The sequence below is a fragment of the Pelodiscus sinensis genome, chromosome 22, assembly GCF_052426305.1.
Source record: "Pelodiscus sinensis isolate ZL-2025 chromosome 22, ASM5242630v1, whole genome shotgun sequence".
NCBI classification, from domain to species: domain Eukaryota; kingdom Metazoa; phylum Chordata; order Testudines; family Trionychidae; genus Pelodiscus; species Pelodiscus sinensis.
Genome location: NC_143073.1, coordinates 23,434,452 through 23,459,884, shown reverse-complemented (window position 1 = coordinate 23,459,884; position 25,433 = coordinate 23,434,452). Strand labels below are relative to the sequence as shown.

Sequence of the window (25,433 nt, the reverse complement as noted above, 5' to 3'; positions counted from 1 at the left end):
TCTGTCTCCACCTCACTGCGCAGACACCAGCACCCACTCGCCCCTTGTTTCTTCCCTTGTCATGGGAGTCCAATGGGCTCCAGAGAGAGGCCCCCGGTGCCCTACCCAGCTGGTTCAATCCAGGGGGGAACAAAGGGTGGAGGATGGGAGAGGGGAGAAGAGGGGCCCAGGTGACCCTATTTGCCTGGACAGGAGACTGAGTCCAGGGGAGGGGCTGCTATAGGGGATATAGGCTGGGCTGGAAGGAGGGAGCTGTGGGACAGGGCAGAGAGAGCAGGCAGAGCCCAAATGGTGTCAGGGGAGACAGACAGGCTGGGCAGAGGGGGGCCAGGCCTGAGGGACCCTTTGTTGTGTTCAAAGCTCAATAACCCCCCCCCCCCCATGTGACACTGGCTGAGAGTCGCTCTGGGCTGGGGAACAGGGCTGCACTGTCACCTCTGGGAGTGAAGGACCCAGGGCCCAGAGGGGGGGACCCCCCCAAGGGGGCCCACAGCAGAGACGGGTTGAGGGCTCTGAGAGGCACTGGCCCAGGAGGCAGAGAGATGGACCCCACACCCCAAGAGAGAGGGGGTTCCCTGAGGGGGGCCTGTCACACTGGAGCGGGGCTCACCGAGTGGGGGTTGTTGCTTTGGAGGGGGCTCCTTGAGGGGGGATTGTCGCACTAGAGGGGGCTCCTTGAGGGGGGGTTGTCCCCCTTCCTGCTACCCCATCCACTCCCCTCATCCCACTGGCTAGAGCCGGTTGACATTAGCTGTGCATCCTGCAAGCAGGTGACAAAACAGAAACCAAACAAGATTCAGGAAGTGCTCTTTGACCCATGGATTCCTCACTAGGCACGTAAATTCAGAATGGCGAGCAACAAGTCACGTACACTGCAATGCAGAACTGCATTTCCCGCACTCCCAGACAGAGGTCAAAAACTGTGGGGCGGAAAGGGGGTGGAACAGGGGGCTGAGCTCTTGGCCGTTAATCCCGGTGGATCCCAACGCCTGGTGCACCAGGGCCACATCCAGTGGGGGAGCCCCTTCCTGCACTCGAGCGAGATTCCCCTGGGGACTGCTTCCAACCTGGCATGAGCCTGGCTACCTAGGAGCTCAGGCTGATCTGAAACGTGGATGTGAGACACAGGCTGGCTGGAGGCCGGGCTGTGGTTCGTGTGGTTTCCAGCTCAGCGCGAGGGTTTCCTGAGTGCTAGCTGGGCCAGTGCTGGGGTCCCTGCAGCAGCGGCTTCTTTTAGAATCTCATGTGGCCGACTCTGGTCTTGTACCGCAGCCAGGAGGGGATCGGAGGGTGCAAAGTCCCAGCTGGTGTCTCTGCTCCTGGCACCTCACCCGGTGGAGATGTCTAAACATGTTGGTCTCAGCCCCAGCTCCCTGCCGTCTTTCCTGCCCTCCTGGATGTGGGCTGCCGAACACAGAGAACTCGCTAGGGTTGGTAGGGCAATTGTGATTCACATGAGAACTGCATGGAGCAGTGGCTGCTGCAGGCCTTGCAGGCTTTGCAGAAGTGGTTGGACCCAGCTACGTACATTGTTCACCCTCCTATATACACCCCCCCACACAACTTCCTGCTGCCGGCCAGTCCGGGTGAGTTACAGGAGTTGTGTTGGGAACCTGGGATGGGGCTCGACTCAGAGACGCTGCGTCACCTCAAGACACGGGTAAGGAAATGAGGGTAAGGAAACCCTCCAGCTTCCCCAAAGGGTGTAATTCTGCCCTTCCCCTCCAGCTATTCCCAGGATCTCCCCCTTCCTCTTGCCCCATCCACCACCCTCATCCCATTGGCTACAGCCGGTTGACATTAGTTGTGTGTCCTGTGGTGAGAGGTCATGAGCCCCCATCCCGCTGGGTGTTGAGCGACACTGTCCAAATTCAGGGGTGCTGCACAGGCAAATGTTTGAAGGGGAAACTGAGGCCGAAAGCTGTGACGTGACTCAGCCAAGCTCCCTGAGCGGTTCAGTGAGTCTGGGATGGAACCCAGGAGTCCTGACTCCACATCCAGCCACGCAAATTGACTCTTGCAACAGCCTTTTATTAAACAAAAGGTGTTAGGAGCCTCCCCTTTCTCTGGTGCACTGCCCGGGGGCTTGTTTGTCGGTGGTTGTTGAAAGCTGGAATATCCCCTTCAAAATTTTTTTAAAAAGAGCAGGGGGAGAGGGAGGATCGGTCACCAGTTACATTCTCGAATAAAGCAGAGATTCTCCAGTCCCTTTGGGAAACCAACAGCGAAAAGCGTATTTGGGACTTTCAGGCCATGTCTACATGACAGAGAATCACAGAATCATAGATTACTAGGACTGGAAGGGACCTCGAGAGGTCATCGAGTCTAGTCCCCTGCCCTCATGGTAGGACCAAATACTCTCTTGACCATCCCTGATAGACATTTATCTAACCTGCTCTTAAATATCTCCAGAGATGGGGATTCCACAACCTCTCTGGGCAACTTTCTTTTATTAGTTTTAAACCTGCTACCCATTAATTTCATTTGGTGTCCTCTAGTTCTTCTATTATGGGAACTAATAAATAACTTTTCTTTATCTGCTCTCTCCACACCACTCATGATTTTATAGACCTCTATCATATCCCCCCTCAGTCTCCTCTTTTCTAAACTGAAAAGTCCCAGTCGCTTTAACCTCTCCTCATATGGGACCTTTCCAAACTCCTAATCATTTTAGTTGCCCTTTTCTGAACCCTTTCCAAGGCCAAAATATCTTTTTTGAGGTGAGGAGACCACATCTGTACACAGTGTTCAAGATGTGGGAGTACCATAGTTTTATACAGGGGCAGTAAGATATTCTGGGTCTTATTTTCTATCCCTTTCTTAATAATTCCTAGCATCCTATTTGCCTTTTTGACCACCGCTGCACACTGTGTGGAAGTTTTCAGAGAACTGTCCACGATAACTCCAAGATCTCTTTCCTGATTTGTCGTAGCCAAATTAGCCCCCATCATACTGTTGGGGTTATTTTTCCCGATGTGCATTACTTTACACTTATCCACATTAAATTTCATTTGCCATTTTGTTGCCCAATCACTCAGTTTGGTGAGATCTTGTTGGAGTCCCTCACAGTCTGCTTCTGTCTTGACTATCCTAAACACTTTGGTATCATCCGCAAACTTTACCACCTCACTGCTTACCCCTTTCTCCAGATCATTTATGAATAAGTTGAAAAGGATTGGTCCCAGGACTGACCCTTGGGGGACACCACTAGTTACCCCTCTCCATTCTGAAAATGTACCATTTATTCCTACCCTTTGTTTCCTGTCTTTTAACCAGTTCTCAATCCAAGAAAGGACCTTCCCTCTTATCCCATGGCCATGTAATTTACACAAGAGCCTTTGGTGAGGGACCTCGTCAAAGGCTTTCTGAAAATCTAAGTATAGTGTATCTATTGGATCCCCCTTGTCTGCATGTTTGTTAACCCCTTCAAAGAACTCTAATAGATTAGTAAGACATGATTTCCCATTACAGAAACCATGTTGACTTTTGTCCAACAAATTATGTACTTCTACATGCCTCACAATATTATTCTTTACTATTTTGACTAATTTGCCCAGTAGTGAAGTTAGACTTACCGGTCTGTAATTGCCAGGATCTCCTCAAGAGCCCTTTTTAAATATTGGTGTCATGTTGGCTACCTTCCAGTCATTAGGTACGGAAGCCGATTTAAAGGACAGGTTACAAACCACAGATAATAGTTCAGCAATTTCCCATTCGAGTTCTTATAGAACCCTTGGATGAATGCCATCCGGTCTCGGAGATTTGTTAACATTAAGTTTTTCTATTTGTTCCAAAACCTCCTCTAATGACACTTCAATCCGGGACAGTTCCTCAGATTCATCACCCACAAAGGACGGTGCAGATTTGGGAATCTCCCTAACGTCCTCAGCCGTGAAGACCGAAGCAAAGAAATAATTTAGTTTCTCCACAATGGCTTTATCGTCCTTGATTGCTCCTTTTATAGCTCGATCGTCTAGGGGACCCATGGGTTTTTTAGCAGGCTTCCTGCTTCTAATGTACCTAAAAAGCATTTTGTTAGTTCTTTTGGAGTTTTTGGCTAGCCGCGCCTCAATCTTTTTTTGCTTTTCTTATTACATTTTTACACTTGATTTGACAGTGTTTATGTTCCTTTTTATTTATCTCACTAGGATTGGACTTCCACTTCTTAAAAGATGCCTTTTTGTCCCTCACTGCTTCTTTTACATGGTGGTTAAGCCACGGTGACTCTTTTTTAGGTCTCTTGATATGTTTTTTAATTTAGGGCATACATTTAAGTTGGGCCTCTATTATGGTGTCTTTAAAAAGTTTCCATGCAGCTTGCAGGGATTTGGCTCTAGTCATTGTGCCTTTCAATTTCCGTTTAACCAACCTCCTCATTTTTGTGTAATTCCCCTTTTTGAAATTAAATGCCAGAGTGTTGGACTGATGAGGTTTTCTTCCAACCACTGGAATGTTAAATGTTATTATATTATGGTCACTATTCCCAAGCAGTCCTGTAACGGTTATCTCCTGGACCTGATCCTGTACTCCACTCAGGACCAAATCGAGAATTGCCTCTCCCCTTGTGGATTCCTGCACCAGCTGCTCCAAGGAGCAGTCATTTAAGCCATTGAGAAATTTTATCTCTGGTTCTCTTCCTGAGGTGACATGTATCCTGCCAATATGGGGATAATTAAAGTTCCCCATTATTATAGAGTTCTTTATTTTGGTAGCTTCTCTAATCTCCCTCAGCATTTCAATGTCAGTATCGCTGTCCTGGTCAGGTGGTTGGTAATATATCCATACTGCTAATTTCATATTATTGGAGCATGGAATTACTATCCATAGCGATTCTATTGAACATGTTGATTCATTTAAGCTTTTTATTTAATTTGATTCTACATTATCTTTCACATACAGTGCCACTCCGCCACCCACCCGGCCTGCTCTATCCTTTCTATATATTTTATATCCCGGTATGATTGTGTCCTACAGATTTTCCTCATTCCACCAGGTTTCAGTGATGCCTATTATGTCAATGTCCTCCTTTAATATGAGGTACTCTAGTTCACCCATCTTATTAGTCAGACTCCTAGCATTTGTGTAGAAGCACTTTAAAAATTTGCCACTGCTTATTTGTCTACCCTTCCCTGATGCATTGGATTCCTTTATATGCGGTTGTTTGTCTGCTCTGGCCCATGGTTTGTCCTCTCCCCTCCTCTCTTTGGGTATGTCTACACTACCACCGTAGTTTGAACTAGCGGGGTAATGTAGTCAACCGGAGTTGCAAATGAAGCCCGGGATTTGAATTTCCCGGGCTTCATTTGCATGTTGCGGGGCGCCGCCATTTTTAAATGTCCGCTAGTTCGGACTCCGTGCCTAGTTCGTGCCACGTGTAGCCGCGGGGCACGGAGTCCAAACTAGCGGACATTTAAAAATGGCGGCGCCCCGCAACATGCAAATGAAGCCTGGGAAATTCAAATCCCGGGCTTCATTTGCAACTCCGGTTGACTAAATTACCACCCTAGTTCGAACTAGGGTGGTAGTGTAGACATACCCTTTCTGACTACACTTTAGAGAATCTCTATCAATGGATTCTCCTCTAAGAGAAGTCTCCATCCGATTTATGTGTATCTCTGCACCAATCGGCTTTCCCCCATCTCTTAATTTAAAAACTGCTCTACGGCCTTTTTAATGTTTAGTGCCAGCAGTCTGGATCCATCTTGGTTTAGGTTCAGCCCATCCTTCCTGTGTAGGTTCCCCCTCTCCCAAAAGTGTCCCCAGTTCCTAATAAAGCCAAACCCCTCTTCCCTACACCATCGTCTCATCCACACATTGAGACTCTGAAGCTCTGCCTGCCTACCTGGCCCTTCACGTGGAACTGGAAGCATTTCCGAGAACGCCACCATAGAGGTCCTGGATTTCAGTCTCTTTCCTAGCAACCTCAATTTGGCCTCCAGGACATCTCTCCTACCCTTCCCTATGTCATTGGTACCTACATGTACCACGACCACCAGCTCCGCCCCAGCACTATGCATAAGTCTATCTAGATGCCTCGAGAGATCCGCAACCTTTACACCAGGCAGGCAAGTCACCATACGGTTCTCCCGGTCATCACAAACCCAACTATCTATGCTTCCAACAATCGAATCACGCACTACTAACACCTGCCTCTTCCTAACAACTGGCGTTCCCTCCCCCTCAAAGGTATCCTCAGTGCGAGAGGATACCGCAACATCCTCTGGAAGGAGGGTCCCAACTACGGGATGGTTTCCCTCTGTTCCCATTGAATGTTCTGTTCCCTTGAGACTTTCATCCTCTTTAAGAGCATTGGGGCTCTCAGACTGGAGGTGGGACAGTTTAACTCCCTTGCTGCAGTTTAAGCCCATTGCTTCCTGTTCTATCCTCAGAGGCCAAGATGAACAAGTTTTCTCCCTCCTCCTCATGACACCCTTTTAGATCCCTGAAAACTGCTATCATGTCCCCCCTCGATCTTCTCTTTTCTAAACTAAACAAACCTAATTCTTTCAGCCTTCCCTCATAGGTCATGTTCTTCAGACCTTTAATAATTCTTGTTGCTCTTCTCTTGACCCTCTCCAATTTCTCCACATCTTTCTCCCGGAGTATTTCACAGTGACTATGACCAGTCATATATCTCCACTGCTATATTGTCCTTAGGGTATGGAATGACTATCCAGCAAAAGTCCATGTGTAACCTTGGATGGGCCAGATTTCACTGCCCTTCACCAGTGTCTAAAAACCCCCCACTCCTGTAGAAAGTACTAGAGACTCAGAACTCGGACTGGAAGGAATTTTAGCAAGGATTGCCCAGTGTCAGCCTCCCAACATTCAAGTTCCAAAAGAAACTAAAAAAAAAAGAATTTAATTGAATAACTTTATAAAATCTTATGAAGAAACACATAGAACACGCCCACTGTGGAACCCACCGCTACTGTTTACAGTAAACAGAAGTAAAGAGAAAACCAAAAATAAAATGTGAACCTTCCACTCCACACGGACACAATAAGAAAAGTTCACGAAAGTCTCAGTTTGTGCCTCTGCTCGTCCAGTCTGCACCATGTGCTGATTCTGAACCATCTCTCCACTTGCTCACAGGGATCTTCAGTTGGAGTCCGGGCAGCCTCCTTCCCTGGCGTGGATCAAGGCTAGGCAGCCCAGCAACAGTAACACTCAACTCACTCCACCTCCCCACTGAGGTCTCTTAAAGACACAGCTCCCTACTAGGTGCCTGGGTTACACATACTCCAGTTTGGTTCATTAAAAATTCCTACTTAATTTGATTCGCTGCTCTTTTCACATATATAGTGCTCCCCATCCGACCCAGCCTGTTCTGTCCTTCCGATATAATTGGTACCCGGGTAATACCCTGTCCTACTGATCATCCATGTTTCACCAAGTTTCTCTGACACCTGTTTTGCCAATCTGCTCATTTCATAACTTCACATTTTACTAGGCCATTGCAGAATATATTTTATAGAGCAGATTAAGTATCCAGGAGGGGAATTCGGCATGAAAAATTAAACAGTCTACAAGAAAAAAAACCAAGCACACACACAGCTTGCTGCTGCCAGCTGAGCCAGTCCGGACGAGCTGCAGGAGTCATGTGGTTGACATGGGATGGGGCTCGATTCGGAAACACTGTCACCTCAGAACACAGGTAAGGAAATGAGGGAAACCCTTCAGCTGCCCTACAGGTCACTCTCTTCCCCCCCCCCCCAAAAAGTGCAGCTGGCAAAGTTTCTCCTGGGCTTCCTCAAAGTCCCCCAGTATCCGTGTGCTCGTGGAGCCCAAGATGGCAGCTGTTGAAGGGTGCCTGATATGGCCAAAAATCTAAGGCACCCACCTTTTCTTTTTTTGCCTGACAATTCCGGTGTGGCTCTTGCATTTTTTCCACCGCTGTTCTGGCTCTCTTTCTTCCATCATTATGTTCACAGTACTTGTCAGCAAATATGCGACAGAACAAAAACCAAAGGAGATTCAGGAAATGCTCTTTTACCCATGGATTCCTCACTAGGCATGACACTTGGGGCCTGGAGGCGACGGATGTGAGACACAGGCAGGCCTGTGGTTCGTGTGGTTTCTAGCCCAGCGCGAGGTTTTCCTGAGTGCTAGCTGGGCCAGTGCTGAGGTCCCCATAGCGGAGGCAGGGTTTAGAATCTCATGTGGCCGACTCTGGTCTTGTACCGCTGCCAGGAGGGGAAAAGAGGGTGCAAAGTCCCAGGTGGGGTCTCTGCTCCTGGCACCTCACCCGGTGGAGATGGCTGAATATGTTTGGTCTCAGCCTCAGCTCTCTACTGTCTTCCCTGCCCTCCTGGATGTGGGCTGCCGCACACAGAGAACTTGCTAGGGTTGGGAGGGCACTTGTGATACACGTGACAAATGCATGTGGCTGCTGCAGGCCTTGCAGGCTTTGCAGAAGTGGTTGGACCCAGCTATGTCCATTGTTCACCCTCCTAGATACACCCACACACACGGCTTCCTGCTGCCGGCTGGGCCAGTCCGGGTGAGCTGCAGGAGTCGTGTTGTAGATCTGGGACGGGGCTCGACTCGGAGACACTGCGTCACCTCAAGACACAGGTAAGGAAACGAGGGAAACCCTCCAGCTGCCCCACAGGGTGTCATTCTGCCCTTACCCCCTTCCCTCCAGCTGTTCCCTGGATCTCCCCCTTTCTCCTGCCCCATCCACCCCCCTCATCCTACTGGCTAGAGACGATTTACATTAGTTGTGTGTCCTGTGGTGAGAGGACATGAGCCCCCATCCCACTGGGTGTTGAATGACACTGTCCAACTTCAGTGTTGCAGCACAGGCAAATGTTTGGAGGGGAAACTGAGGCCCAAACCTGTGATGCAACTCAGCCAAGTTCCCTGAGCGGTTCAGTGGCAGAGTCTGGCATGGACCCAGGAGTCCTGACTCCCCGTCCAGCCACTCAAATGGTCTTTTCCAAAAGCCTTTCATTAGACAAAAGGGGTTAGGGGCCTCCCCTTTCTCTGGTGCACTGCCCGGGGCCTTGTTTGATGTTGGGGTTGCTGAAAGCTGGAATATCCCCTTCTAAAAAATGTCAAAAAGATCCGGGGGAGAGGGCGGATTGGTCACTGGTTACATTCTTAACTAAACCAGAGAGTCTCCAGCCCCTTTAGGAAACCAAGAGCAAAAAGAGTATTCGGGACTTTCCGGCCATGACTATACAACAGAGGAGATCAAAGCTGCCTCTGTCAATCTTCTGGGGTTTGAATTTGTGGGTCTAGTGAAGCCGGTGAGAGGGGCTCTGAACTGAGAGAGCCGGTCACCCTGCTCCTGCAAAAAGTAAGTGAAGCCAAAGGCAGACAAAAGCCGAGAAAAGATGAACGGACCTGAAGTTGCTGAATGTGGTTGAATTTGACCTTGTCCTGTAGGGTGCACCAGGGTGAGGAAGGCTCAGGGGGAAATGTCGCCCAGAGCTCTGTCTTTGCATCTGAGCAACTCGTCCCTCCTGCCTTGCCCCCCTGGCTCCAAAATTCAAATGACCAGCAATGAGCTAAACAGGTTTTTTTAATTTGGGCTGGGTAACCCCCTCCCCCCATGTAAAACCAAAACCTGTTGGGGCTGGGTACAGGGAAATCAAACCTTGCATCTTTGCAGTGATGTCACTGAGTCGACCCCTGCTCGCCCTGCAGTTCGCTGCATCTAAGGTCTTTGTACCACTGAGGCCATCGGCCCGCAAGGATTCGATCCCTCCTCAGCTCAGCCCAGGGACTGGGAATTTATAAACGCCGCCTCTGTCTCTCTGTCCCTGTCCTGCAGCCCTTTTCACTGCTATCCCTTCTCCCCTTCAGCCCAAAGTCTGCCCCGCCCCCGCCCAGCCCTGAGGAGAAGGGGGCCATATTGTGACAGCAGCTCCTCCAAGAATGGAGTTCCGAATCTTCTTCTTCGTGCTGTGCAGCTTGGCCTTCCTCATTGGGGCACCGTTGAACGGCTACGTCCTCTTCATCGCCGGCTGCCGTGTGGAGAGGACGGCCAGCGCCCTGTTGTTCCTGAACAAGGCCCTGTCCGATTTCATCTTCATCCTCTGCCTGCCCCTCAGATTCGTTTTCATCTACTTACTTCACGTAGACTGGGCCAGGAGGCTGAGCAGCACCATCACCTCCCTGCACATGTTCTCCAGCGCCTTCCTCCTCACGGCCATCTGCATCGATCGCTGCGTCCTCGCGGCACAGCCTGAGTGGGCTCAGAAACACCGCACGGCCTCCCTGGCCTTCTGGGTGGGTCTGGTTACATGGGCCCTGTCTGCTGGGTTCAGCTTACGGTACGGTGACCTCTGGGAATCCCTCTTCCCACCTGCCAACACCAGCATGAATTTACGAGTGGATCCAGGGAGGGTGAAGGCCGACGTCAAAATCCAGTTTCTGGTCGGATTCCTGATCCCATTATCCTTGAGCCTGATCCCAACCTTCTGCATCGTTCTCGCTGCCAGGCTGAGAAGGAACCAGCTGATCCAGGCCACCCAGCCTCTCAAGATCCTTCTTGGCTTGATCCCGACCTTTTTCCTCTGCTGGCTTCCCTATCACGTCTTCTTTTTCCTGTGGATTTCTTCTAGGCAGTCTCTGCCTTTCAAAGTCACTGAAAGCACTTTGGCTTGTGTCCTGGCTCCGGTGTATTTCTACAGCTGTGTCAACCCCGTCTTCTACCTCACCCTGGAGGAAGAGTTTCTGAGGTACCGGCAACGTGCTCGCAACCCCATGTAGCCAGACAGACACCCCCTCCCTCCCCATCACATCCATCTTATTTGCCTCTCTGAGGGTATGTCTACACTACCCCGCTAGTTCGAACTAGTGGGGTAATGTATGCATACTGAACTTGCTAATGAAGCCCGGGATTTGAATTTCCCAGGCTTCATTAGCATAAAGCCGGCACCGCCATTTTTAAAAGCCGGCTAGTGCGAACTACGTAGCCATTCCGAACTATCTGTACTCCTCGTGGAACTATCTAGTCCGTGCCGCGTGTAGCCGCGCGGTACGGGGTTCGCACTAGCCGGCTTTTAAAAATGGCGGCGCCGGCTTTATGCTAATGAATCCCGGGAAATTCAAATCCCGGGCTTCATTAGCAAGTTCGGTATGCATACATTACCCCCCTAGTTCGAACTAGGGGGGTAGTGTAGACATACCCTAGGATAGGTCCAGCACACACTCACTTTGAGTGTCATTCTACCCTCTACCTGCTGGTCGGGTTAGGTGTTTGACCTCCCGAGGTTCTATGGGGACGCCCACCTCGTATTTTCGTCTTTCCTAGGAATTGAGGGACCAGCCCTGGCCTGACATGCTGGAGTCAAGAGGCACAGAAGGGGGTAAAAATTGTACCTGGATGTGGTCCTCTGTCTTAAGTGTACACATAGAAAGAGTAAGCTGTTACTTGGTACCATTATTTCTATTTTTCTGACTTTATCTTCTTTGTAACCATTTTTAAGATCTATATTTTGCTAGTAGTTAAGAAATAGAGCAATAGCCATTGTAACCATATGATTTATAAGCTTCCTCAATAAACCTGTAACTGTTTAAGCTTTAACCTGACTCCTTCAGTTGCTGTAACAGAACCAATCACAATTTAAAAGAACTTCAGCCGGTCTTAAGGGACAGATATAGGGAGCCCTGACCGTCGGCTGACACCCCAACACCACCGATCACTTGGGACCGGAACCAGCCAATTAGCCCCATCCTCCAGCCCTCCCCATCATGAGCTGCACCCACTAGAGCCAATTTTAGGGGGTGCAGGACCTGGAATGTCGATATTGCCCAGAAGACAAATTCTCTGCGCTGGGACTAATAGTTTCTTTTTTACCCCAAAATTGTCTTTTATGGCAAGTGAATTCTGTGTCTCCTTTTCCAGGATTAGAAAACCTGTGTGATAACGAGAGCCGAGAGGTCCAGGTGCTAAATCTGCGTAGCTGAACAGACAGAAGGTGACTTGATCCCAGTCTGTCAGTATCCAGACGGGAATGGATTTTGAACAGTGGGCTCTTCAGTCCAGCTGAGGAAGGTCTAATGTCACCCAGGGAACAGAAGTTACACCCAGACAAATTCATCCTGAAAGTGAGACACTGACCCCGGGAGCACTTTCCCAAGGGTCGTGGTGGATCCAGGACTGTTCCTCCCAATACACAAATGTGCAGCTGGGTAGGGTGCCACGAAACGGCACCCACTTTTGTGATGCCCTACGTAGCTGCCCACTGTGTGTGCAGCATTGCCAGCTCCAGTACCCAGCCAGTGAGGGGTGGGGGGATTCAGGGCATGGAATAACTCCCCTGCTCTGTCTCTGCCCCGCCCCAACCCGACTGCACCCTTCCCCCAAGCTCTCCTGCTTGCTCAGCACCCAGCTGCTGTCTGTGAGTGCAGGGTGGGCCGAGCATCCTCCTGCCCCTCTCCTACCCCCTACAGCTCTGAGGCCTCCCCCTACAGCCCTGAAGTCTTGAGTGCAGCTCCCCCATCCCTCACAGAGCGGCTCCCCCCTTTGGTCACTGGGGACTCATGGCAGGGGGCATGTAGAGGGGTGTAGGAGGAGTCAGGGCAGGAACTTGGGCACAAGGAGATCTAGAGGGGGCAGGAGTCAGGGTGAGGGAAGGCTTGGGGAAGAGGGTGAGGCAGAGAAGGGAGGCAGCACGCTCTGTGTTCCCCCTCACTCCCTAGGCACAGGAAGCAGGAAAAGCAACAGGGAGCTGGTGTAACCCCTCACACAGCCCTGAAATGGTGAGGGCGGGGGCAGGGCGCCCTCAGGGCTGGAGCCGAGATGGGAGCGTTCCTCCCCCTGTAGCCGAGTGTCCCAGCCGACCAACTTCTTGCCAGAGAACCGCACGAGGGCGCCTGCCCTCCTCTCCCCTCTGGAAATCCTTCCTTTGGGTTGTTTTAAATCTGCAACCTACTAATTTCATTTGGCGACCCCTAGTGCTTGTGTTATGAGGTGGAGGAGGATGGACCACTGCCTTATGTATCTCCTCCACGCCAGTCATGGGTCTATAGATCTCTGTCTTATCCCCCCGCCATCGTCTCTGCTCCAACCTGAGCAGTCTCAGTCTCTTTAATCTCTCCTTATAGGGAGGTTGTTTCATACCCTGATCATTTCTGTCGCCCTTCTCGGGCCCTTTCCAGTTCCACGTTTATGCAGGTTTTAACGTGTGAGCATCCCATGGCTTCCAACATAGGCCATGTGATCCAATCTTTTCATAACCATGAGGGTTGGCTAGGAGCCTGGGAACTAAGGGGTTAACCTAGCCAGGTATCTGGTCAGCCAATGGTAAGGCAGGTAGAGATTTCAAACTGAGACAAAGGAAGTTTTAACATTTCACTCCTTTGTCTCTGAGCCAGTTTGCTCTCTGGATACTGAGGGAGACAGAAGACAGGTCTCTCCAAGAAAAAGATGCTTCATAACTGGTACATCTAGACTACATCCCTTTTTCGGAAAAGGGATGTAACTTAGACGTATCGAAATTGCTAATGAATTTTTCGGCACGGAGCTTTGTCGGAGGAAAGTGGCAGTCTAGAGGGCGATCATTCAAAAATTAAAGCCTTTTTCGAACTATCCCTTATCCCTCATGAAATGAGGTTTACAGGATCTTTCAAAACAGGCTTTATTTTTCGAAAGATCAGCCTCTAAACTGCCACTTTTCTTCGACAAGCTCCATGCCGAAAAAAGCAGTGGCCACTTTTATGCTAATGATATGTGGAATATTTAAATCCCTGCTTTATTAGCAACTTCAATGTGCCTAATCTGCATCTCTCTGTCGGCAGAGAGATGAAGTCTAGACACACCCAATGTGTAAGTTGGGTAATGTCTAGATAAATCTGTCAGGTTTTATTGTTTTCTGGTTTGGGAATTAGGATCGGATGTCTGTGCTGTCAGAAATAGTTTTTCCTCTCTTTTGTAACTAAGTAATCCTCCATGAGTATATAAATTGGTGGCTCTTTCCATTCATACTATGCTTGTAACTGGGGTATTGTTTTGATAATAAAAGTTCGTTCTTTTTCCATTTAACCTGGTATTGGTTCATTTTTCAGTCCTGGTTTTACTTCAGGGCTGAGATTTCCCAAGTGATCTCTTCCCTGGCTTTTCTTATAATACGTGGGAGATGGCAGCATTTTGTTTTTTGTTTTTATTTTATTTCCCAAAGTCCGGGTGTTAGGATTTTGGGGGAAATTTTGTACTGAAGTCTGTGAAGATCGGGTTATGGGGTGCATTTGCAGGCCCTATTTCTGCATTCATTGTAGCAGAGTAGAGAACAGCCTAGACATACCCTGACCCTGGTTCAGGACAGGGCCAGCATGACGGACAGAGATGTTATGCTCCATCCCCCATGTACAAGGTACTGGGTGGCATCTAATGACGTCAGCATCATGGAATGTCAGTGAGGCGTAAGTGTCTGTGTCTGGGTCTAACCATGGATCTCAGAGGGGCTGCCTTTATCCAGCCTAGGGGACAGTGAGAAACCCCGCCACTGCCTGAGCTGAGTCCATTGTCACGGGCGCTCAAGTATGACCAGAACCGTAAATTTTTGCACCAGGGATCTAGAGACTGGATTTCATTTACAACAAACCTGGCCAGGAAGCTCCCCACCGTGTCTCTTTGTGTGGGGTCTGCTGTAGTGATTCTCTGTGCAGAGCCTGGGCAGCATGCCCAGGGCGCTTTTGACAGAGCAAAATCCCTGTCAGGACACCAGACTTGTAACTACAAAGGACATTCCACAGCCTGAGGTGATTCGAATACACGGCCTTTGGATATTAGTCGCATGTATCCGTTATTGGGGAGCACCGCCCAGGCTCCGTCACACAAACCCTTCCCCCAACCATGGTCCCGGGTGTGGCATTCCCAGGCCCACCACAAAGAACAAAAAATAACTGGACAATAAAACTTGTTCCTCAGTCACATTAGGGAACGTGCAGGCTCAGGGCTAGGTGAGGTGAGAATGGGAGCAGCACAAAGTGTGGGGGCCACATAACTGTCTTTAGATGACCGGCTCAGACCAGGCACGATGCTTTTTTGTGCCCCTCAGCACTTTGCATGTACAGTTGGGATGACGTTTTACAATGCCCATTACGCTGTAGTTATCAACATGGAGTGTTATCCGCCATTTTGTCCCTCGGATGCCCAGTTCTGTTATTCCCCTTTGTCAGTCTTTGTGGTCTGCTCCGGGTTCAGCTGAGTGCTCTGGTATCCCCTGCAAAGTTTGCCTCCTCACAGTTTAGCTTTTCTTCTAGATTATTTATAAAGAGATTGACTAGCACTGGCCCCAGTGTGGACCCCTGCGGGACACCATCAGTCACCACTGTCCAGTCTGAAAATGACCCTTTATTCCTACCCTTCGCTTCCTACCTCTTAATCATTTACCGAGTTGTGATGGAACCTTGCCTCTTCTCCCATGAAAGGTCACTTTGCTTAAGAGCTTTAGGAGAGGCTGAGAAAAACAAGAAGCAGGCGAATGTAGCAGCCAAATTGTAAGTGTTGGGGAGGCTGCAAAACTCCACTGAAAGAATTGGAAAGGCAGAAATATCCAGCCCTGTTGTAGAGGCCAATGGGGTGAGGTGATTTTATCTACTGGGGACTTTAAATACAATGGGGGTGGCCACTGAGCACCTCCCAACAGCACTCTGGAGCCCGCACCTCCACCAGTGTCATATAATCGTGGGGTACTGAGCCTGCCATGTGAGGAGTCCTTCTAAGAGTTTTCATCTGATGAACGAGTAAACCCTGTTGGTTTGTAGCCGCGCTCTCCTTGTGGGTGAGGTTGTGCAGTGCTGCTGAGTGTTCTTGAATAAGTTGTGATTCTGGGGAACCCCACACCCAGCCCGGGGAGAGGCATAAGGATCTTCATTTGCATTGCCTCTTCCGGCAGAGCGCGTAGTGCAGCCGTAGCCTCACGTATGACAATGGAGCAGCCAGACGGCGACTCAGAGCTTCTCAGCCCAAACCAGAGAATCCGCCCCCCCTCAGACCTGCAGCCAAGGGGGGGTTTCTCAGAGCACAGACTGGGGCAACATGTCCCACCTCACAAGAAAGGGCCCTTCCAGTCAAGTGAGAGGAGCTAGGAAGCGGGGAAGTGGTGCCATGACAGGGAACCCCCCCAGTGACCAGTGGCTCTCAATCTTCCCAGACTCCTGTTCCCCTCTCAGGACTCTGACTTGTCCTGCGTAGCCGCAAGATTCTCTGCACTTTAGAACAACTTGTGCGCCAAATTTCAGATTTCAGGATCCTGACCAAAGAAAGAAAAGAGAGTAGTAAAATACACACCTGGGACTTCAAAAAAGTAGATTTTGACTCCCTCCGAGATCTGATGGGCAGAATCCCCTGGGATGCTAACATGAAGGGGAAAGCAGTCCAGGACAGCTCACAGTATTTTAAAGAAGCCTTACTGAAGGCATAGAAAGAAACCATCCCGATGTGCACCATGAGAAGCAAATATGATCGGAGACTGGATTGGCTTACAAGGGAATATCTTTATTAATGACCTGGACGAGGGGATGGATTGCACCGTCAGAAAGTCTGGAGATGACACTAAGCTAGGGGGAGAGGTAGATATGCTCAAGGGCAGATATAGGGTCCAGAGTGACTTAGACAAATTGGGGGATTGGGCCACAAGAAATCTGATGAGGTTCAACAAGGACAAATGCAGAGTCCTGCCTTGGGATGGAAGAATCCCAAACATTGGTACAGGCTGGGGACCGACTGGCTAAGTAGCAGTTCTGCAGAAAAGGACCTGGGGGTTACAGTGGATGAGAGGCTGGGTGTTGGCTGCCAAATGCAGACACTTTGCTATAGTCGGGTGGCTGTGGGGGAAACTTGTGATTCACGTGATAGCTGCATGTAGCAATGGCCACTGGAGGCCAACTAGGCTTTGCAGAAGTGAACGGACCCAGCTACATCCTGTGGTCTCCCCCCATTGTTCACCCTCCCAGATATAGCCACACACACGGCTTCCTGCTGCCGGCTGAGCCAGTCTGAGCGAGCTGCAAGAGTCATGTAGGGGATCTGGGAGAAGGCTTGATTCGGAGACGCTATGTCCCCTCAAGGCACGGGTAAGGAAATGAGGGAAACCATTCAGCTGCCCCACAGGGTGTCATTCTGCTCTCCCGCCTCCCCCCCCCCCCAACTATTCCCTGGATCTCCCCCTTGCTGCTGCCCCATTCTCCCCCTCCCCCCATCCCACTGGTTAGAGCCAGCTGACATTAGTTGTGTGTCCTGTGGTGAGAGGTCATGAGCCCCATCCCGTTGGGTGTTGAGCGACACTGTCCAACTTCAGGGGTGCTGCACAGGGAAATGTTTGGAGGGGAAACTGACACTGAAGGCTGTGATATGACTCAGCCAAGCTCCCAGAAAGATTCAGTGACAGAGTCTGAGATGGACCCAGGAGTCCTGACTCCCCTTCCAGCCACTCAGATAGACACACCTGCAACAGCCTTTCATTAAACAAAAGGGGTGCATCTAGACTGGCAAGATTTTGCACAAAAGCAACTGCTTTTGCGCAAAAACTTGCCAGCTGTCTCCACTGGCCGCTTGAATTTGCAGAAGAGCATTGACTTTGTAATGTACAAAATCAGTGCTTCTTGCGCAAATACTTTCCCGCTCCCGCTCGGGAAAAAGTATTCTTGCGCAAGAGGGCCAGTGTAGACAAGGAAGGACTGTTTTGTGCAAAAAAGCCCCAATGGCGAAAATGGCGATCGGGGCTTTCTAGACTGGCCATGGATGCTTTTGCGCAAAAGCACCTGTGCCAATCTAGACATTCCATTAAATGCATTTTTTCCATTAAAAGCATTAAAATGCATTAAAAGCATTTCCGCAAAATCATGCCAGTCTAGACGCAGCAGGTGTTAGCAGCCTCCCCGTTCTCTGGTGCACTGCCCGGAGGGGCGGGGGTTGTTGTCCAGGCTTATTGAAAGCTGGAAAATCCCTTTCAACATTTTTTTAAAAAGGCAGGGGGAGAGGGGACATTGGTCACTGGTTATATTCTGAAATAAACCAGAGAGTCATCAGCACTTTTCGAAAACCAACAGCAAACAGACTATTTGGAACTTTCAGGCCATGTCTACAAGACAGAGAAGGTCGAAGTTGCCTCTGTCAATCTTCCGGGGTTCAAATTCATGGGTCTAGTGATGTCCCTGAGAGGGCCAGTAACCCTTCTCCTACGAGGAATAAGCGAAGCCGAAGGCAGCCAAAAGCCAACAAAAGATGAATGGAACTGAAGTTTCTGAATGTGGCTGAATTGACCTTGTCCTGTAGGGTGCACCAGGGTGAGCGAGGCTCAGGAGGAAACATCTCCCAGAGCTCTGTCTCTGCGTCTGAGCAACTCGCCCCTCCTGCCCCCCTCCCCCGGCTTCAAAATGCAAATGATCAGCCACAAGCTAAAATTGTTTATTTAAACTGGGCAGCGTAACACCCTCCTCCCCACCACCATCACCCCAATGTAAAACCAAAAACCATTGGGGCTGGGTACAGAGAAAACAAACCCTGCATCTCGGCAGCGACGTCACTGAGTCAATCCTTTCGGTCCCCTGCTTGCCCTGCAGTTCGATGCGTCTAAGGTCTTTGTACCACTGGGGCCATCGGCCCACAAGGATTTGATGCCACCTCAGCACAGGGACTGGGAGTTTATAAACGCCGCCTCTGTCTCTCTGTCTCCGTCCTGCAGCCCTTTTCACTGCTCTCCCTTCCTCACCTCAGCCCAGAGTCTGCCCCGCCCCCACCCAGCCCTGAGGAGAAGGGGGCCATATTGTATCAGCAGCACCTCCAAGAATGGAGTTCCGAATCTTCTTCCTGGTGCTGTGCGGCTTGGCCTTCCTCACCGGGATTCCATTGAACGGCTACGTCCTCTTCGTCGCCAGCTGCCGTGTGGAGAGGACGGCCAGCGCCCTGTTGTTCTTGAACTGGACCGTATCCGATTTCATCTTCATTCTCTGCCTGCCCCTCAGATTCGTTTTCATCTACTTCCTGCACGTAGACTGGGCCAGGAGGCTGAGCAGCACCATCACCTCCCTGCACATGTTCTCCAGTGCCTTCCTCCTCATGGCCATCAGCGTCCATCGCTGCGTCCTCGCGGCACGGCCTGAGTGGGCCCAGAAATGCCGCACGGCCTCCCTGGCCTTCTGGGTGGGTCTGGTTACATGGGCCCTGTCTGCCGGGTTCAGCTTGCGGTACGGTGACCTCTGGGAATCCCTCCTCGCACCTGCCAACACCAGCATGAATTTACGAGTGCATTTAGGGAGGGCGAAGGACACCGTCGCCATCCAGTTCCTGGTCAGTTTCTGATCCCATTAGCCTTGAGCCTGATCCCAACCTTCTGCATCGTTCTCGCTGCCAGGCTGGGAAGGAACCGGCTGATCCAGGCCACCCAGCCTCTCAAGGTCCTTCTTGGAGTGATCCCGACCTTTTTCCTCTGCTGGCTGCCCTATTACGCCCTCTTCTTCCAGAGGATTTCAGGTCCCTACTCTCTCCCTTTCAACATCACTGAAAGCATTTTGGCTTGTGTCCTGGCTCCGGTGTATTTCTACAGCTGCCTCAACCTCGTGTTCTACCTCACCATGGAGGAAGAGTTTCTGAGGTACCGGCAATGTGCTCGCAGCCCCAACACCATCAACCACTTGGGACCGGAACCAGCCGACTAGCCCCATCCTCCAGCCCTCCCCATCATGAGCTGCACCCAGTAGGGCCAAGTTTAGGAAGTGCAGGGCCCATAATGTCAATATTGCCTGGAGTAAGAATTCTGTGCACTGGGATTAATAGTTTCTTTTTTACCCCAAAATTGTTTTTATTGGCAAATGAATTCTGGGCCTCCTTTTACAGTATTAGAAAACCTACTTCATAACAAGAGCCAAGAGATCTAGGCACTAAATCTGCGTAGCTGAACAGAGAGAAGGTGACTTGATCCCAGTTTGTCAGTATCCAGATGGGAACAGATATTGAACAGCTGCTGAGGAAGGTCTCACGTGACACAAGTTCCATGACCCAGGGAATCCATTGTTATACCTAGACAAAATCAGCCTCAACATGAGGGTACATTTTGAACGGCCAGAGACACTGACCCCGGGACCAATTTCCCAAGGGTTGTGGTGGATCCAGGACTGTGCCTCCCAATACACAAATGCGCAGCTGGGTAGGGTGCCACCAAATGGCACCAACTTTCATGGTACCCTGCATAGCTGCCCGCTGTGTGTGCGGCATTGCCAGCTCCAGAAATCAGTCTCATGGGGGTGGGTACAGGGCATGGATTAACCCCCCTCTCTGTCCCTGCCAGGCCCCAAACCGACTGCTCCCTACTCCCAAGCTCTCCCATCTGCTCAGCACCCAGGTGCTGTCATTTACTGCAAGGTGGGCCGAGCATCTCAGCTCCTGCTGACTCCCTGCCCCGCTCCTGCCCCCTATGGTTCTGGGGCCACCCCCTGTAGCCCTGGAGCCTTCATTGTAGCCCCCCAATCCTTCACAGAGGGGCTTCCCCACCCTTTGGTGGCTAGGGACTCAGAGTGGAGGGGATGTGGAGGGGTGTAGCAGGAGTCAGGGCAGGAACGTGGGCGTGAGAAGATCTAGAGGAGGTAGGAGGCAGGATCAGAGGTGAGGAAAGGCTCAGGGCAGAGGGTGAAGCAGAAGAGGGAGGCAGCAGGCTCAGTACTTCCCCTCACTCCCTCGGCAACGTAAGTCAGAAAAGCAACAGGGACTTGGTACGTGCGGTTGCAGCCCCTCACACGCCCATGACGTGGTGGGGGTGGGGCCCTCAGGGCTGGGGCCTGCTGCTGAACATGGCAAGAAGTCTGGATCCGGGCTGGGAGCATCCCTCCCACTGCAGCCGAATTCCCCGGAGGACCGGCTTCTTGCCAGAGCACCACACAGGCACCCTGCCTTCCTCTCCCCTCTGGAAATCCTTCCTTTGGCTGGTTGTAATCCTGTGAGCTACTCATTTCATTTGGCAACCCGTAGTGCTTGTGTTATGAGGTGGAGGAGGACGGACCACTGCCTTATGTACCTCCTCCACGCCAGTCATGGGTCTATAGATCACTGTCCTATCCCCCCATCGTCTCTGCTCCAAGCTGAACAGTCCCAGTCTCTTTGATCTCTCCTAATAGAGAGGCTGTTTCATACTCTGATTGTTTCTGTTGCCCTTCTCGGTCCCTTTCCAATTCCATGTTTATGCAGGTTTCCAGGTGTGGGCATCTCACAGTGTCCAACAGAGGCCATGTGATCCGATGTTTTCTGGCGTGTAAGCTGTCCCTTTCTTAACGCCGCCAACACTCTAGACGATTTTGTTTTCACCGCAGCTTCACAATGCATTGATGTCTTTCCATGAACGCTCCATTGTGACGGCACCATGGGGTGGGTGTTATCTGGGGGAGGCGGTATTGCTTGGTAACTGTAGTAACAAGAGGGCCTGAAACATATGGCCATGCCTCACAGGCCTGGGGTGAGGCTTGAGGCCTAGTTGAAAGTAGACACAATTTTCCTGCTACAAAGCAAACTTGAGCTCTAAGGAAGAGGCAGGTCCTACTCACCCAATCCAGCAGGAACCGGGCTGATATTGCAAAAACACCAGTACCTCAGAGGTACTAGGCACAGGCTGAAAACACAGTCCAGAGGGGTGGTACCGGAACACCTGGCTGAGAAACATCTTCAGACCAACAGACACCGCACAGTTCATAGGGACACCCTGTCATAACCATGAGGGCTGGCCAGAACCCTAGAGACTAAGGCATTAACCTAGCCAGGAATCTGGTCAGCCAGTGGTAAGGGAGGTAGGTAATTCAAACTGAGACAAAAGAATTTTTAACTTTTCCCACCCTTCTCTCTGAGCTAGTTTGCTCTCTGGATACCGAGGGAGACAGAAGCCATATCTATCTCCAAGAAAAAGACTCTTCATAATCTGTAAGTAGGGTAAAGTCTAGATAAATTCATCAGGTTTTCTAATTTGGGAATTTGGATCTAATGTCAGTTCTGTTACAAATGGTTTTTCCTCTTTTGTAACTAAGTTTTGGCCCATGGGGGAATCCTCCGTGAGTATATTAACTGGTGGCTCTTACCATCTACCCATTCATACCATGCTTGTTTTGATAATAAAAGTTCTTTCTTTTTCCATTTAACCCGGTATTGGTTCATTTTTGTGTCCTGGTTTCACTTTAGGGCTGAGATTTCCCACGTGATCTCTTCCCTGGTTTTTCTCGTAATACTTGGGTGGTGGCAGCAATTTTTTTTATTTTTATTTCCCAAAGTTCGGGTGTTCGGATTTTGGGGGAAGTTTTCTACCAAAGCCTGTGGAGATCAGGTGTTGGGGTGTTTTTGCAGGCCTCCACTTCTGCATTCATCATGTCAGAGTGGGGAACAGCCTTGATATACCTTGACCCTGGCTCAGGACAGGGCCAGCATGACAGCCTGATGGACAAAGATGTTTTGGTCCAACGCCCACGTACAAGGTACTGGGTGGTATCTAACGATGTCAGCACCCTGAAATGTCAGCAGTGAGGTGTAACTTGTCTGTAACCGGGTCTAACCATGGATCTCAGAGGGGCTGCCCTTGTCCATCCCAGGGGTCAGCCAGAAACCCAGCCACTGCCTGGGCGGAGTCCATTGTCAGGGGCACTCAGGTACCAACAGAACTGTAGACGTCTGTTCCAGGGCTTCACCTACAATAAACCTGGCCAGGCATGTTCACACCACGTCTCGTCACGTGGGGTCTGCTGTGGTAGCTCTCTGCACAGAGGCCAGGCAGCGTGTCGAGGGCGCTTTTGACAGAGCAAAATACCTGTCAGGACACCTCACTGGCAACTTCTGAGGACATTAGTTGGCCCAGCACGATTCAAACACACGGCCTTTGGATACTAGTCGCATGTATCCGTTATTGGGGAGCACCGCTGAGGCGCGGACACATAAACCCATCTCCCAGCTGTGGTGCCGGGTTTGGTATTCCCAGGCCCACCAACAGGCATTAAAAATAAATGGAAAATAAAACCTGTCCCTCAGTCACATCAGGGAACATGCAGGCTCAGGGCCAGGTGAGGTGAAAATGGCAGCAGAACAAAGTCGGGGGCCACATCACCGTCTTTCTGGCTCAGACCAGGCACGATATTTTTTTGGTCCCCTCAGCACTTTGCATGTACAGTCGGGATGATGTTTTACGATGCCCATTACGTTGTAGTTAACAATGCGGAATGCTATCCGCCATTTTGTCCCTCAGACACCCAGTTCTGTCAGGCCCCTTTGTCATTCTTTGCAGTCTGCTCTGGGTTCAGCTGAGTGCTCTGGTATCCCCTGCAAAGTTTGCCTCCTCAAAGTTTAGCTTTTTGTCTAGATTATTTATGAATAGATTGACTAACTTTGGCCCCAGTGTGGACCCTTGTGGGACACCACTAGTCACCACTGTCCGATCTGAAAATTACCCTTTATTCCTACCGTTTCCTTCCAACCTCTGAATCATTTACCGAGCTATGATGGAACCTTGACTCCCCTTCCATAGAATGTCACTTTACGAAAGAGCTTTTGGGGGGAGGCCTCATCAAACACTTTCTGAAAATCTCAGCATGCTAGATCCACTGGATCTCCTTGTCCACATTCTTGTTAACCCCTCAAAGAGCTCTAGTAGATCAGTGAGGTATGATTTACGTTCATCTCTGTGTCTGACAATTCTGTTCTTTACTACTTCTACCACTTTGCCCAGTAATTGCCAGAATCACCTCTAGCGCCCTTTTTAAAGTTTGGCATCATGTTAGGTAAGCTCCAGTTATCTGACACAGAAGGGGATTTAAGTAACATTATAAACCACAGTTAGCAGTTCTGCATTCTCACAGTTGCGTTCCTTCAGGAATATTGTCTGCTCCTGGTGATTTATTGATGTTCATTTATCAATTTGTTCCATAATCACCTCTAATGACACCTCAATCTGGGCCATTTCCTCAGATGTCTCATTTGAAAGGAACCGCTCACGGTGGGAACCTCCCTTACACCCTGAGGGTATGTCTACACTACCCTCCTAATTCGAACTAGGAGGGTAATGTAGGCATACCGCACTTGCAAATAAAGCCCGGGATTTGAATTTCCCGGGCTTCATTTGCATAAACCGGGTGCCGCCATTTTTAAATCCCGGCTGGTTCGAACCCCGTGCCGCGTGTAGCCGCGCGGCACGGGATTCGAACCAGCGGGGATTTAAAAATGGCGGTGCCCGGCTTATGCAAATGAAGCCCAGGAAATTCAAATCCCGGGCTTTATTTGCAAGTGCGGTATGCCTACATTACCCCGCTAGTTCGAACTAGCGGGGTAGTGTAGACATACCCTGAGATGTGGAGACCAATGCAAAGAATTCATTTAGTTTCTTTAAATGTCCTTATCGTCCTTTCATATCTCGATCATCCAGTGTCTCCACTGGTTGGTTAGCAGCTTCCTGCTAATGACAAACTCCATGTTCTTTTGCTTTTACCTTTTGAGTCTTTTGATTTGTGGTATAAATTTTCGTTGACCCTTTAGAGTGCTGGGTCAACTAACATTTTTCTGCACCTTGTAGAGATTTCACTTTTGCCCTATAACTTTCAATTTCTGTTGAACTAACCACTTCATTTTTGTGGTGTTCCCCTGTCTGAAATTAAATGCCTCAGTGCAGAACCACTGACATCTTTTTGTTGCCACAGGGATGTTAAACCTAATTATCTGATGGTCACTGTTCCCAAGCGGTGCAGCTGTTGTCACCTGTGGGACCAGGTCCTGCGCTCCACTCAGCAAGAATGGCCCCTCCCCATGTGGGTGACAGGAAAAGCTGTTCCAAGAAGGCATTTTTGAAGGTCTGAAGAAACTTTCTCTTAGTGTCCAGTCCTGAAGTGACATGTCCCCAGTCAATACGGGGATAGCTGAAATCCCCCCTTATTACTGAGATTTTACTCTCCAATCTCCGAGTATTTCACAGACTCTACGACAGGTTCTGTATCCCCCCTGCTATATTGTCTTTCGAGTATGGAATGACCATCCATCGAAACTCCATGTGCAACACTGAGTGGGCCCATCTTCACTGCCCTTCTCCAGTGTTTAATTCCCCTCCCCCGCTCCCGCCGTCCTATAGAAAGTACCTGGAGAGCCAGAGTTCGGTCTGTAAGGAATTTCAGCAAGGACTGCCCAGGGTCAGCCTCCCTACCTTCAAGTTCCAAAAGAAAATACAGAATGGGTTTAATTAAATAACTTTATAAAATCTTACGGAGAAACAAATTGTCTAATTCTCACAACAGAACATGCCCATTGTCTAACCCACAGATACTGCCCACAGTTACAGCAAACAGAAGCAAAGAGAAATCCCAGAGTAAAATGTGACCAGTCCACTCCATAAGACACAACAGGAAAAGTCGGAGAGGCCCTAAAAGCTCAGATTTAATTTACCAAAGCCTCAGTTTGTGCCTCTGCTCGTTCAATCTGCACCATATGCTGAGTCTGAACCATGGAATATTCGGACTGAAAGGGACCT

The 25,433-nt window shown here is 50.0% G+C and overlaps 1 protein-coding gene and 1 pseudogene across 2 annotated transcripts; both read left to right on the top strand.

Moving 5' to 3' along the window:
- The first annotated feature begins 1,541 nt into the window (after positions 1 to 1,541).
- Positions 1,542 to 11,539, top strand: LOC102453473 (chemerin-like receptor 1). Of its 2 annotated transcripts, none has more exons than XM_075907477.2 (4): positions 1,542 to 1,660; positions 7,096 to 8,577; positions 9,814 to 10,691; positions 11,267 to 11,539. In XM_075907477.2, the coding sequence occupies exons 3-4, from the start codon at positions 9,886 to 9,888 to the stop codon at positions 11,271 to 11,273; spliced, it is 813 nt and encodes a 270-aa protein (XP_075763592.2). In that variant the 5' UTR covers positions 1,542 to 1,660; positions 7,096 to 8,577; positions 9,814 to 9,885; the 3' UTR covers positions 11,274 to 11,539. The 2 variants fall into 2 exon arrangements, with proteins under 2 accessions (XP_075763592.2, XP_006113758.3); XM_006113696.5 differs by lacking the exon at positions 11,267 to 11,539 and having other exon boundaries at positions 7,096 to 7,657; positions 8,458 to 8,577; positions 9,814 to 10,826.
- Positions 11,540 to 18,173: 6,634 nt separating this feature from the next.
- LOC149521865 (chemerin-like receptor 1) lies at positions 18,174 to 22,032 on the top strand (annotated as a pseudogene).
- The last annotated feature ends 3,401 nt before the right edge of the window (positions 22,033 to 25,433 follow it).

Coding starts and splice junctions, on each gene's coding strand:
- LOC102453473 (XM_006113696.5), top strand. CDS start 9,886: ATGGAGTTCCGAATCTTCTTCTTCGTGCTGTGCAGCTTGGCCTTCCTC.